Raw genomic sequence first — 15,898 nt, 5'->3', positions numbered from 1 at the left:
CTGCTTCGCCTCGGAAAAGTGGCAATGCAGGAGCGTTATAGCGACATGATTTGTGCCGCTAGAATACATCTACCCCATGATTCTGTAAGCATAGCATGCCTCATGGAGATGCAACATAAGTATAGGTGTAAGCATGAACTACAAAAAAAACAGATTAGCACTGTGGTGATACATTAAAATGTATAAATTACTCTCTGTGAACTTCAAAACTTCAAATATATGATAAATTTTAATAAACATTCAAATTTCAGACAATAATATATGCAATAGATAAAATAATGTCTATAAGTGGTCACTATTCCATAGGTGTAAGCGAAGAAGTGCTATCAAGACTGATTGCAAATAATGTCCAGCAAAGAATATGGGAGAAAAGATACCAGTCCTTGTGCCAGGTAGAGTCCCATAAGCAAAGAAGATCCTTCGCAGATAATTGGCTCCTATATTCCTTAGCTGTAGAATCTGGATTTAAAGTCCCAATTAGCTGGTGGTGGAAACGAGTCCGTAATAACCAAATGTATTACCTTTTGTCACATTATGCTGTGTAAAGATATGATAATGTGATTTTCACATTTACTACTAAAACCAAGTAGCATCCATACACTATTATTAGGGTTTAGTATACATATTGTACGTGCGAGATACAGATGTGTCCTTACACGTCTTTGCTGCAGTCACGCCAAAAAGCCCCTCTCGGCACGCCAGGTCCCATAAGACTGTGCTAGTGCCGGGCGCCTTTTTAATTTGATATGCGACATTTGGATATCTGTGTGTGACTGAGACCCTGAAACTGTATACAAAGTGCTACAGTGTAGCGGACACAGCTTTTTTCATCCCAAGTTCTGTTGTACTTCATATAAAGACTGAGGTGCACACAGATACACAAGTGTCGAATATCAACTTAATCAGCACAGTCTGCTGGTGCGTCCAAATCGCATCATATTTTCGTTAAAAAAAAGACGCCCAGCGCTAGCAGAGTCTCGCGGCACCTGGCGGCTCACTCACGACTGGCAAGATGCGCTGTGTGGCGTATGAAGGCTGGATGTATGAGGACACATTAGTACAAATACTCCTTGCTCCTGACGAAGGTGCGGGATACTTCCGCACGGAAAGGCGTTGAGCCTTCATACGGACCCCCACATACCAGAGCACTTGGAGGACACTTATTGAATTTTCCGGACCAGGAATTTGGAGTCAACCGCTATATGGCAACAGCTTATCCAAGTTAAAGGACTTACTTTGTATGCAAGGACTTCCTGCTACAGTACCCACTTGGTAATGTACTCCTCTTACTGGGACTTTCACCGGCTATTCACTTGATACTGGACTCAGTGACTCATTATAGTGTTGTGGGGCCAATCCCTATTGCAATATTGCACATTTTATCTTTCATATTTATGTTTTTAGACGTTCCTATTAATTTGTGTTCATTTTGACCAAGCCATGTGTATATGATTTACATTTATTTAAAATATCTTTCCATCCATTAGCGCTGTTACTTTGTTTCAGTTATATACTATCTTTGAGGAGTTTAACACTCTCCTCCTACAGCTGCTATTTAACGAGCGCCACTACCTCATTTGTTACATACACAAGTTAACATACTTGCATCAGAATGTTTACAAAAGTGTTCGGGGAGCAAAAACAAAATTATATATCCTTTGGTTTTACTTTATAGTGGGATGTCTCACTGTGTTTGCAGTTACGTTTTGTTCTACTGTAAATTGTTTGTGGGATTTTGTCAGCTTTGGGGTGCTTTCTGTATACCTGGAATGAGAGCTTTGTTTTTGAGGTCTAATGTTGCCAGCACTCTGGATCTTTGAATTAGTTCCAATTATGCACAGATTTTTTGATTGCTGACAATTTGGTATTAATGTTTTTTTTCTGACATGTCGCATATCGCCAGGTACCTCGACTGTTCCAGGAGGGTTTGGGCTGTTCTTGCAAGCACATGTTGGATCAGGGCTCTCACGGTGAAGATATTGTTTGTGACCATTTTTATCTTGTCCAGAAATCCTTTTGGAAATATTATCTGGATGAGATATCTGTTTCCTGGGCACTGGACTGTGCCAAGATGTGCTTTTTCTTGGCGATTTCCCATTGCGACTCATGCCAGGAGCAGTCTGAGGTCTGAACTTGGCTGTTTTTGCATTTTCAGTTTGCACAGTTAACATTTGAAGCCATTCTAAATGGAGAAGACGTTCAACATATTTATCTAAAAAACCTGATTCTGTTGATTGCAATGAATTCTTCTTTTCCTTGTTTACAAATATGGAGACCTGGCTAAGGTTCCAGGAGCTGTATGGTGGAGGGAGAAAATCTGGATAATCATAACCTTTGCAGTTATTCTCTACATAATGGCTGAAATATCCAGGCTTGATCTCTTCTGCTCGCAGATTGAGCTCTGGAGGTGTAAAGGGGGATGGTGGGATGGGTAGTCGCTCTGAATCAGAAAGGTCACTGGCACTGTCCTCATCTTCTTTTCTGAATCCAACTGATTCAAAGTCCAGGAATAGTTTCTCCAAAGATTCCCTTTCATATATAGAGCCTTTCACATTCTCATGGGATGACTTGTTACTTAGGGTCCCAGCTAATTCTTGCTGATCATTTAAATAAACAGGTTGCAGCAAGTCACGTTCTGCAGCTTTGGAAATACTTTGCAGTTCAGTTCTTGAAGTAAAGGTGTCATTTTGAAGTTGGCTGCCCTGACAACATTCTGCTAATGGCTCCTTTTTCACTTTCTGTACAGTACATTTTGCTGGACAAACAGCCACTCTGCAGAAAACACACAGGCAGTTTACAGTAATAAGTACATGTACGATCATTTCAATTCCAAGCGCAATGGAAAATGCTGGCTCTATATATGTAAATGTTAATAAAGTATTCACACCCCTGTATATCAAGAAGTGTCAAGGCACCAACAGACTATAGAATTAATACTTGAGGCTGTGTTTTATGCCAGGGCATCAAAAACAAAATTGTCTATCCTGCTAATATAAGGGAAAAAAAGCAATGTAGTATTTAGCAAAACTGTTTGAATTTGGAAACCAGCTTTAGACCTTAAAAAAAAAAAGTACGGGATCCAAGTTCTATTTTGTTAATAAGAAAGACCTGCAAAGAACTTGAGCTCATTTTTATTTTCTCTCCTGCAATTTATATAAAGCGTAAAAACAGACAGCAAACTGCTGAACTCAAATGTTGCCTTTTTCCCAACCTTATAAGCACGGAAATGCGATATTATTTCGCCTATATTACCACTACACTATCTATTCATGACACTTTTGGAGGCATCATCTATACAGTATGTAAAACAATACAGCATAATTACTATTATTTCTCAAGACTTTGACAAGTCTGTCGTCAGTAAACCTGGATCATCCAGGTCTTATTTCAGATTCACATTGTAAGTAAACATTGTCTAATAAAAAAGTAAACACATGCATTGGTTCCGATTACAATTTACATTGTTAATGTGCCCTGCACTGTTCACACAATAGCATAAAACAATTAATTTCCGGTCATTATCTCCATGGACCAATACACCAGAGCTGTATTAATGGCTTAGAAAACAACTGTCCAATTACAGGTACATAAACTAGCGAAACAAATTGCTTTGTGGCCTGTCTTTCATGAATATTATATGACAAAAGTAATGTATGCCTCAATAATGTTCAATCAGTTAAGTAACATGACATGACACCAGGAGAGAGGGGAATAGAATGTACCTTTTTAGCAGTCTAGGATTATCAGTGTACAGTTTCTCATTAACAGAATGTTTGTAGTGAGGTTGGCTTGTATTCAGTAATACCTAAAAAAAAAAAAAAAAAAAAAAGAAGATTTCACCTTAGACATTATGATCATTTGTTCATATATAGCAGTGGTTCCCAACTCCAGTTCTCAAGTACCCTCAACAGGTCATGGTTTGAGGATTTATGTATGTGGAAACAGATGGGTCAAGGACTGGCACAGAAAAATAGATCAGCTAACCTGTGCATGATTAAAGAAATCCAGAAAAGATGACCTGTTGAGTGTACTTGAGGACGGGAGTTGAGAACCACTGATATAAAGTAAGCATATTCAGAGTCAAAATTAACATGTCATGAAAGAATTAACAATAAATCTAAACACAAGGTAAGATGGTCCTGCTTACTAAAGTTTACAATCTAAAGAAATGTATGAAGAATAAATTAAAATGAGAAAATACTCACAATTTCTTCTGGTGTATGCCTAGTGGATAAAGAATGGCTGTCCTACAGGATTATAAAGATGCATTTTTAAATAAGGACACTAAAAATTTTAATTTAAATAAATCACAAGCTAAGAACCTATATAAAATCTAAAATTACCTTAGGTGCATGGCTGAATGTCGATTTTGTCACAGGCTTCATTGGATGATTACGTCTGTCTGGTTTGCCAGTAGTGGATTTGACAGAACGAGACTTCCTTTTCAACTAGAAATGACAAGTAGAAATAGGTTTCTACATGCCCCTTGTAAATATTTAACCAGTTAGTAGACCACTTTTATGTTTAATACATAGCGTAACATAACAACTGGTCTGTAACCTGTCTCTATCAAAAGTGAGTTAATAGAAAACTATACCCAAAATTTCCAAGGGAAGATAACCTTTAAAAGTGACTAGGTTCAGATTTTCTCTTAGATTTGAGTGCAGGACAGTAATTGTGAAAAAGATTATCCCATTTTTAATGTTCGATCCTTGGGAAAACTTTGCAGGTGAATTCAATTTCCAGGTAAAGGCACTTATGTGAGAGATAGTGCCTTTGTTTGCACCTTTTGCCACCCCCTTTCCTCACTTACAACCATTATTATTATCTTCTCTTAAAAAAAAAAAAAAAAAAAGTGTCTGTCTCATGAAGTAAAGTACTTTGACCTACAAGCAGAGAGGAGTGGTACAGTGAGATATGGGAAGTAAATGCTGGAATCTTCAGTATAAAGATATAAGATAAGGATGTACAACAATATAGGTGCTTGAGATTAACTGTTTAACTATTGGTTGTAGCAGGCACTGACAGAATGTATGGACAGCTTTTAGACTGAATGGGGTTACTGTGCCTTTCAGGTCTGTAATCCTCTGATCTGTTCCCATGAATGATTCAATTATCCACAGTCCTCTTTCCTACTAAAATGAAAGCCTGTTTCCAACAAGTTGAGCAGGTGTCATTGCCCCTCCCCTGTGATCTTTCTATTCGCATTGATGGAAAATTAACAGAGGCTGGCAATACTACTGACAGTATCAGGGAAGCAGTAATTAGAGGAGTGTAGTGCTGGAGACCATTTGTGGTACTAGTAGGATCAGAACACTGCCACAACGAAGGTAAATATATACGTGCAGTAATTAGAGGAGTGTAGTGCTGGAGACCATTTGTGGTACTAGTAGGATCAGAACACTGCCACAACGAAGGTAAATATATATGTGCAGTAATTAGAGGAGTGTAGTGCTGGAGACCATTTGTGGTACTAGTAGGATCAGAACACTGCCACAACGAAGGTAAATATATATGTGCAGTAATTAGAGGAGTGTAGTGCTGGAGACCATTTGTGGTACTAGTAGGATCAGAACACTGCCACAACGAAGGTAAATATATATGTGCAGTAATTAGAGGAGTGTAGTGCTGGAGACCATTTGGGGTACTAGTAGGATCAGAACACTGCCACAACGAAGGTAAATATATATGTGCAGTAATTAGAGGAGTGTAGTGCTGGAGACCATTTGGTGTACTAGTAGGATCAGAACACTGCCACAACGAAGGTAAATATATACGTGCAGTAATTAGAGGAGTGTAGTGCTGGAGACCATTTGGTGTACTAGTAGGATCAGAACACTGCCACAACGAAGGTAAATATATATGTGCAGTAATTAGAGGAGTGTAGTGCTGGAGACCATTTGTGGTACTAGTAGGATCAGAACACTGCCACAACGAAGGTAAATATATATGTGCAGTAATTAGAGGAGTGTAGTGCTGGAGACCATTTGTGGTACTAGTAGGATCAGAACACTGCCACAACGAAGGTAAATATATACGTGCAGTAATTAGAGGAGTGTAGTGCTGGAGACCATTTGGTGTACTAGTAGGATCAGAACACTGCCACAACGAAGGTAAATATATATGCGCAGTAATTAGAGGAGTGTAGTGCTGGAGACCATTTGGTGTACTAGTAGGATCAGAACACTGCCACAACGAAGGTAAATATGTATGTGCATTTTATTGTACTAGAGAACTCCACACTAAACTGAATTGCAGACATATACATTTGATCAAATATGCTTTCAACACTAAGGGTTCAATCCAATTAACCGCTATGATCTCGCATATGCATGTAATCGCGGCAACAGCGGCACTTTATGGCAGCCCAAACTCGCATAAAAGTGCTCACAGCCCCATAGGGCTCTGAGCAAATTTGTGCAAATTTATGTTCGGAATGGGTGTGATTTCAGGTGCCGTTGCGTGCAGTGGAGGCTCTAGGCATGGGCAAGCCGGTCCGTCGCCCGGAGCGCTGTTGTATCCGGGGGGCGCAATAAACGCCCACCCTCCCTCCCAGCGCTAGTTTGATTATGTAAGCTCAGGGGGAGGGAGTGGAGGAGGGAAGGGGCGGCAATACAGGACGGCGCTGGGCGCAGCAAAGCCTATCGCCGGCCCTGGTTGCGTGTTAACGCCATGGCAACAGCAACTCACATCCATTGCGGACAATTGGATTGACCCATAAATTTAGTGGTGCAATAACAGTAAAGTAACAATAATGCAATAAGCAAAGCAAACATGGAAAAGAGAAATCAGAATACACCCAGAAAACAAAAGGAATCAATTTTTATAATCAATATAAATGTTTTGCTAAAATCACTCTTATAACCCTGAGAACATAAAACCATGCCAATATATATGTATTTAACATTTTTCAAACATGGAATTTGATATGAAAGTAATATTGGTTTAACCAATAATATCTTAACTGAAAAAAAGATAATTACAGATACAAGGGTCTGTATGACAGACAATGTAATTAAAAATGACTGTGATCCTTACATTACCATGTCTCTGCTGTCTGCTCCTTTTCATTTTAGAAAGCGACAATCTTGTACTTCATACCATATCACAGAATTGTTAAAAGTGTTTGCCATGCCTCATAAAAATCAAATTACACTGCATCTACTTAATCCCTTCAATAAGTACAAATAATTATAAAATGCGTCTGCCAGCAATCTGGTTGATCGACACAGAGAATGCACACACTACTCCTTTCCGTTGTGTACAATCACCCTTGCAGTATTTGTTTTGATGCTACTGTTGAAATTCCTGATGTGAGGTGAGTAAATACAGCACATAGCTCCTCCTCTCCAACCACAAAGGGACAGGGCTGTCATTATACAAGCAAAGCATTATGGGTTAAGGCTAGCATTAAAAAGCCAGCACTGTTGTACACGTATGTCTGAGACAATATATTATGCTGCATTTCCCAAGTGTAACGTTGACAGCAGCCTTAAATAGCTTTAAAATGTCAAGAGATGCATTCGGTATGCAGCTGTTGATGTTTTTTTAAGCAAAACATCTTAGAGCACATGCATAGAGACATACATAAATGCATGGATGATTACAGAGATAAAGCACAAATGCTCCCAAAAATCGTTCTCGCTTTAAGTCACTAGAATTAACCATTTCTTGTCTGTTTCAGTAATGTCTAATTTTTATTATTGACACTGCAATTCTAGCCTAGCTCTGATGTCAGTGTTCTGAATCTTTGCACGATCCCATTTATTGCAGCAGTAGGTGAAAACCTCAAGAGGTTGGGCCAGCACAGGAACATAGCAAACACTGGTCCAATCACCAGCAAGGACGTTCTACATCTGACACAAATCAATATGCCCACCCCTATTGCTGCTGCAGGTCAGAAAGGAAATGCACTGTCAGACAGGAGTGTGCGACATTACAGTTGTGTATCTGTTCCTATTACTGCACAACAATGCGTGCTGGTTATCTGACGCAGAACTCTCTCATGGAGCTGTTAGCTGTCTGAACCGTCTGTGTGAAGGTGGGAGAGTTCATTCATAAAGGTCAGATGTCTTTTCAAGTGCTTCCCATACAAAGGGGTGTGAACTGACTGTTGTCTCTAAACCGGAATTTGGGAAATGGTGCATTAGACCTCCTGCACTGCTGCTAAATGAAGGATTAATGTGGATTTTCATCGATTCTATTCATATGTTGCCTGGGAAAAGATATCAGCTGTTTCTATCTTGTTTGACAGCAATTACATAGGTGAACTGATTATGGATTGAATGCATTACATAGAACTAACAGCATTTATATCCCACCATTAAAATACCATGTCTAACACAGTGCATCCTTATATAATGCCTGGCTGCCGTAAAGAGCACTCTGAACTGGGTATTCCTCGCAGCTTAAGTTACATTAATAACCTTTACCAGAACGTGCAATTGGCAAAAGGATTTGGTGGCCAAGAATCTGGGTTAATAAATGAACAGCACAGATGGAGCCAGCCTCTTCGGAGAGAGAATACCATGTGCAACAGCTGCGACCCAGAACTGCGCCCTATTATGCGCCGCAGAACTAAATCTCTGCCTAGCTCTCCAGAGAGGAAAACGGTTACTAAATGCCAGCCTCGGTGCCAGAAAGTTAGGTTTGCAGATTCACTTGGTTTGGATTTGGCTGAGATAAAGGTTTTCAACTCTGGTGACAATCCATCCATCCCCCTTCATGTTCTCTCACGGCTGTCTATCAATTCGGATTTGTGTTGTAGCCAAGATTTGGAAGTTTCCATCCAATATTTGGAACCAGACTTCAAGCAACCTGCAGACTGCGATGATTTCTTGGACCGTCTACAGCAACATTGTGTTTGTTTGGAGCAAGTTTCCACTTCAGAGGAGCTGGGGATTTCTGGCACCATTCGTGTGCTGAATTTTGCCTTTGAGAAATCAGTTTCAGTTAGATATTCATTCACAGACTGGAAAACCCATTATGAGGTGAATGCAGTTTGGCAAAACAGTGAAGACATCAGTTTTCTTAAATCAGATGTATTTGCATTTGCTATTCCTTTACCATCTTTTCTTCAACAAATTTGCCCCATGGTACAGTTTGCCATAAGGTACCAGGTAGCTGGTAAAGATCACTGGGATAATAACCATGGAAGAAACTATACATTTATATCTAGGAGTTACGCACTGAAAATGCCAAAAGACAGTGAACACAGCTGGATCCACTTTATATAAACTATTCATGGTCTTTAGGTTTCAGGATTCTACAGTATTACTGAAGAAAATAAAAACTATTTTCAGGTTTGTACACGGTTGTCAATCTCCTAGCAGAGGATAACAATTATTGTCTGTGTCATATTTGCTATGGAAAGAAACAGGCAATCTGTATCTACACTTGATTCTACATGAGTGCCGTATATTACATTTTCAGAAAATGTCTGATAGAATGGCTTTGTTTAGTTGCATATCAGACAAAGAAGAAGAGAGAAGCTGAAGGTTATGTACTTTAATTAAATATTCAATGTGTGCTAAATAGTAGTGCTCCAAAGTTTGATAGAAAAAAAAAAAAAAAAATCCTATACCAAAAAGTATATGTAAAATAGGCCTCATCCGAAGATATATGTTTATATATGATGCCAGTGTTTCAGATAAAATAATCAAATGGACCAGTCTCTTGACTTATGCTAGCAATAATAAGTTTATAACATTATCACTGTACTATACATAATGTTCTCACTGCTAGATAGTGTAGAGAGTTACGTCAAACAGTGTAATCAAACTGAACTATGCACAGTATAAAACATAGGAGGAATTCAATATGCCGCGATAAGCTGGTTTTCCACACAAAAAACCGCTTATCGTGCAAATTTGTACTTCTCGAGCAATTCTATTAGCCGCGACTTTTCCACGGGTGCGAATTCTCCAAAAGTTATCACCACCTCATGAGTAGGTGAAAAATTGTGCAAAACCCCTATTTTTAGCTAAAAATTACTGGACTTGGTTCAGAACCACTTCGACACCCTCCTTAATGACTAATTTGGTAAGAATAAGTTTTTAATTAGTATAATTTGTCCAATAATGACATTGGAGTGAAAAATGCAAGAAATGGTTTAATTGATGTGGGACAGGTGTATGGTGGTGCTGTATGAATGGGACAGGTGTTTATAATATTGCAGGTGGTGTTAGAGGCGTATTTTGATGTTTTTTTAAAGTGTCTTTGAATGAGACATATTTATACTTATATGCATTTTTATGCACCCCCAATTTATAAAGGAACATTTATTTTGCAAAAAAAAAAAAATTTGTTTTCTATAATTATTTGGCTGTTTTAGAAATATGCATAAAGCAGCCATTTGACAAAATGTAAGAACCCCAAATACTTTTATTAGGGCCACTAATACACTTCTGTATTGTTATCCTATATCACTTTGCCTTTTTTGGGGTACAGGCAGATTTCCCCATTTTCACCTATACTTGTCGTCGTTAAAAGTAGGAAGAATTTCTGTGCGAATACCGTTTCACAACCAACTTTGGGATTGAATTGCACTATAAATGGGTGTGTGCACAGACGCTTTAAGCAGTATTCGCATGTGAAGGTTGCAAGAACTTAGCGCACAAAAAATTACCACATTATCACAGCTAATTGAATTCCACCCATAATATAGTAGTAGTCTGACCTGTATCGATTTTCAGTAATATTTAATCATATGGCACATTAACAAATGTTGTATTACAATATTGCACTGACAAAGAAATGTTACACACTATGCACTTTTCTTACACCAAGTACCATTGCTTGTTTGACAACAGAAAAAAAATCTATATAAAATATATAAATCTTATATAATTTGTTATGCAATAACCAAAACAAATAAAATCACCTGCTACCCAAGTATTGTTCCTATTATAATTACATCAGTGCTGGCATTTTCCAGCTCATTGTGGTCAGCTTAAATGTGCTGAAAGACTGTGGTTTCTGTACTTCCAGAATCCTCACATTTATCCAATTTACCTCGTTTCTCCCCACTTTCAGGGTTTTGTGTGCTTAGCACACATTTGGTGCACGAATACAAGGGTGTACTTTAAAGTTATGTATGTGATTTTTCTTACTGTAACAATTTTAAGATAGTTTATTTCTGTACTTCCCTAATCTCAGCTAAACACAGGCCAAGCTAACTACAATCAGCCAATAACTGCACCACAAGTGTTCACATAAACAAGTCTTTCAAAATTACCTTATGAAGATACATATGTTAGTGGGTTATTGGAATTTCACAGTTTCCAACCAAGAAAACTGCTGTGTTGTAAAAGTATAAAGCTGGGTACACACTATATAATGTATCATAAGAGATATCATCCCAACGAGGACCGAAACAATATATCATACACATTGTATAGTGATGGGACGATGCAATGAATGATGCGGTGCTGTTACATGCAGTTTGCAATGATACATCACGCAGCTGTACACCAGATTGTACAGTGTAGAGCACGCGCGATGTATTGTTACATCGTATGGTGTACAGATGTGTCCTTATACATCTTTGCTGCACTTGCGCTAAATAGTGCCTCTTGGTGCGCCAGGTTCTATGAAACTGTGTTAGCGCTGGGCAGTTTTTTTTTGCATATGTTTTTGCCGAAAATGGTTCTAATTTGCAATGTGATGCGACTAGGACGCACCAGTAGACTGTGCTGATTAGTTTGATATATTACTTAAGCTGCATACACAGGGTACGATCTATACCACCAACAACTTGAAAGATATCTTTCAAAGATACCTTTCAGTGAAGTCATCCTGCCACATCTCTAAACAGGGAAAGTTGACAATATCGTGCAAGTTGGCCTGCATGTTTGGACGATCATAGATATCGTTATCGTTCATGCGGGAGTGCGCATCGTTGGTCGTTCATTGCATAAAAATAATCGAAAAGAACGATACAGGTTGAGTCTCCGATATCCAAAATGCTTGGGACCAGGGGTATTTTGGATAACGGAATATTCCGTATTTTGGAATAATTGCATACCATAATGAAATATCTTGGGAATAGGATCCAAATAAACACACATAATGCATTTATGTGTTATATACACCTTATACACACAGCCTGCAGGTAATTTTATACAATATATTCATTCATTTTGTGGTTCAAACAAAGTTTGTGTACAGAAATGAAATTCATTTATGTTTCATATACACCTTATACACACAGCCTGAAGGTAATTTTATACAATATTTTTAATAATTTGTGCCTTAGACACAGTTTGTGTACATTGAACCATCAAAAATCAAAGGTTTCATTATTTCAGTCATGCCAAAAAAATTCCGTATTTCGGAATATTCCGTATTTTGGAATATTTGGATATGGGAGGCTCAACCTGTATATATCATTGAACGATATTGTTATCGTTCATAGATATCCTACCGTGTGTATGCAACAAGAGTCTCTGAATATGTATATGAAGTGCTACAATGTAGCAGCCGCAGCTCTTTTCATTCCAAGTTCCGTTGTGGTTCATATACAGACTCAGGTGCATACAGATATACAATTGTCACATATCAATTTAATCAGCACAGTCTGCTGGAGCGTCCTAGTCACATCTCATTGCTACTTGTACGCATTTTTGGCACAAAAAAGATGTCCGACACTAGCAGAGAAGCACGGGACCTGGCGGCTCACTCACGCCAGGCAAGTCGCACTGCATGGTGTTTTGAGATGTATGAAGACATCTGTATACCTAGCTTTACACTGAGTGGGAAACAACTTTAGAGAATCCTAGCTTAAACTTGATACATGCAGAGCCTTCACATTTAAGTGCTTCTGTATGAAAGGGAAACAGTCTTTCATACTCCATATATGACCTCAATACAGGAGTATTTACTTATTTTAGTACACAACTTACATTTCTGTTGTAAAGGAAGACACCGTTTCCTAACCAGATGGTTTCAAACATGTGTAAAATTTATATATTTTAAAAATAAAATTATTCAAGTAATAAAGAAAATCTAATTTCTGAAGTATTTATTATTAGGTGATTGAGACTCCCACATAAAATGGTCATTAAAAAATTGCATTCAAATATGATCACCAGCATATTCACATATATTGTACAGAATTCTTATTGTCCTTCTAAGTTGAATATAATATTAGAACACCGCTCTGCATGTGCTGATGGTATTACACAAATGTAAGTTGCAGATCTACAGTAAGTTGTGATATACAAATGTAAGATGCAGGTATAAGTTGCGTTATACAATTTTATAGTAAATTGAAGTTTCAAGTAGCGAGAACCACTGATTAACTAGTTAAAGACCATCATTAAATAAAAGGACAGGAAAAATATATTCAAACAGAAACCTGTTGCTATGTTTAAAATGACATATTTAACACCTCTGGATCTATTTATAAAGCACAAACCGCTGAGATGCAGGTCACATTTCTCAAAATGTGCAGGTAAGAAGGTTGCACTGGAAGAAATAAAGACAAGTGTCATTAGTTCACTCCTTGCAGACGTACAGAGTAGGCACAGTAGAGTTCCTAGTTTTGGGACATTTCATGTCACTTATGGGACATAAAGTAAACTGATAATTCAACTCAACTCTTTGTATTAAGAGCCTGTGTTAGTATTAAGAGCCTGTGTTATTTTTATTTTTTTTAAGAAAACCAATGAGAAAGATCTATAACTTAACTTGCCAACCTATTTTGAAAACTCAAAAGATACACAGCTACAGATTTTTTTTACAGGGTCATGTATGGAACATTTCATGGAATGGCCCTTTTGTAGAGCACTGCAAAAATTAGATTTCAATCTAAAGCTGGCCATCCACTATACAATTTTCTCTCAGATATCTGTCCAATCTGGCTGGTTGGAATGAAAACCTGGTAATGTATGGGAGCAAATGACAATCGTCCATTTGCTCACAAACACTGGAAAATAGGAAAATAGCCAAAAATGGTTGTTCAGACAAATTGGTTAAAACATACAAACGTAACCAATTTTAGCAATTTATTTTTTGTCCTTTTTCAGTGTTTAAAACCATATGATCAACTGTCATTTGCTCCCATACATTACCAGGTTTTCATTCCAACCAGCCAGATTGGACAGATATCTGACAGAAAATTGTATAGTGTTTGCCCAACTTAAGGAGAGAGATTGCTGGAAAGGAGTAGAATTGACACATGTTCATTTACATTCTGTAAAAGGACTTTAACCCTGAGCTTGATAAGACTGGGTCACAGCCTTTACTTTCATTTTTTGTACTCTTCAGCTGTACTTCCGCACAGAAGCACATTGCTATACAGGATAAAGCAAAGTTGGAAGAAAATAGTGTAAATTTCTTAACAGAAACATGTATGGAAAAATGCGTATTTTCGCCCATATGGAGTGTTGTATGCATCTTGCATCTACATGTGCCTGGTTTACTACTACTGTTCATCATTATCACTTTGTATTTGCACCTGCCCTATAATAAACGCAAACTATATGCCTCCTAACAGGCAAACCTTCACTTATGTCCAGGTCTGCATGCAATTTTGCCTACATAAGAATGTTCTGCCTCTTCAGATGTAAAGGATATGTCCAAATGGCACACACAATGGTGGCAATTCAAATTTTTTGACGCCCCCTTTGGATGTCTATACGATTGGGCGCCCGGGGGGGAGGGGGGGTTAGGGGAGACATTTCTTCTTGCAGCCTCCTGAGGTGTGAGAAGAAATGTGTGCAAACCCTGTTATTTTGGGTATCCGAATGGTGGTTTGGGTACCCTAACTACTTCTTTAGATGGGTTTAGCTGGTGCTCTTAGCCGTGTTAAATACTAATGGGCGCCTGAATGGAGAAACAATTGAATTGCTCCGTCGGGTGCATATTCGTATAGAAGCCCAGCAGGGGGTGCGCAGAACATTTGAATAGCCCCCATAGAATAGCTGCTTTGTGTGTACTAATTTTCTGAGAATGCAGCAGACCAGCAAGCCATCTGAGCAGCCGATTTGTAAGCTATACACACTTGCATATCAACCGCTCAATATGTATGTCCTGACATTCCAACTGGGCATGCATTTAAATTTGCTGGCGATCCTTGCAGCCAGTGTATGTGCGATTGGCGGGTCACCCGTACACACAGCCAGATGTACAGATATATCTGCATCGGCTGATGCAGGACCAACTGATATGTTTGTGAACTATGGAGTTCACAGACATATCGGGTGTGAATACCTGATGATGCACTCGCGATATATCGTTCATCGATCAAACAAACGATATATATCGAGAAGTGTGTATCCAGCTTAAGAGAAGAGATGCGAAGGTTGGGTATCTATGAGGCTAATTCAGCAGATGGAATTGCAAAGCTGCACACAAGCAGCTTTGCAATTCTGTCCTTACAAATATGCAAATCCAGCAGGAGGTGCATTTGCGATCCTAGCACTGCGACAGAGGTGGACGCGATTGCGGACGGTGCCGGCCAGCTGCGTAAGCATCCACTGATGCAGGATGGCCAGCTTGCGAGACCAGGAAATGTTGTCCATCCCTGCACCACCCCTTAAATGCCTCTGCCTGTCAATCAGGCAGAGGTATAGCAGGAGCTGAGTGCAATCATGCAGGGTCTGTTCTGTACATTCGCATAACGAGTCCAGCGCACGCGCAGATTACTGATAATTAGAAATCTACATTCAGCATTGCAGACTCAACTCCTATGTGCACAGGCGCAAATGAAAGCTTTTCAGTTCACTTGACTGTACATGCTGCAGCTAACTTGTATAGAAATGAGACCATCTTCTCAAAGAGAGATCCATTCCTTATCCACAAGCTTATAGTGCCTAAAGTTCACAGAATAATGTAATGCAGCATATGTGGTACATGCTTTACAGAAACAAGAACTATCAAACCGTTGGTTAACAGA

The 15,898-nt window shown here is 38.7% G+C and overlaps 2 protein-coding genes across 2 annotated transcripts; one reads left to right on the top strand and one right to left on the bottom strand.

Moving 5' to 3' along the window:
* Positions 1 to 276: 276 nt before the first annotated feature.
* Positions 277 to 7,283, bottom strand: FAM217B (family with sequence similarity 217 member B). The gene is given in 6 exon segments (XM_088482814.1): positions 277 to 1,730; positions 1,733 to 2,772; positions 3,723 to 3,805; positions 4,206 to 4,247; positions 4,344 to 4,448; positions 7,039 to 7,283. Coding segments are annotated over 6 exon segments (1,386 nt in total). The 5' UTR covers positions 7,072 to 7,283; the 3' UTR covers positions 277 to 1,647.
* A 619-nt stretch (positions 7,284 to 7,902) lies between these two features.
* Positions 7,903 to 11,449, top strand: PPP1R3D (protein phosphatase 1 regulatory subunit 3D). Its single transcript, XM_088482802.1, has one exon. The coding sequence runs from the start codon at positions 8,334 to 8,336 to the stop codon at positions 9,234 to 9,236; it is 903 nt and encodes a 300-aa protein (XP_088338928.1). The 5' UTR covers positions 7,903 to 8,333; the 3' UTR covers positions 9,237 to 11,449.
* Positions 11,450 to 15,898: the final 4,449 nt, after the last annotated feature.

This window comes from Taudactylus pleione, unplaced genomic scaffold, assembly GCF_031769625.1.
Source record: "Taudactylus pleione unplaced genomic scaffold, aTauple2 ptg000018l, whole genome shotgun sequence".
Taxonomy (NCBI): Eukaryota; Metazoa; Chordata; class Amphibia; order Anura; family Myobatrachidae; genus Taudactylus; species Taudactylus pleione.
Note: the sequence above shows the minus strand (reverse complement) of the source record. Positions and strands in the feature narration are given on the sequence as shown.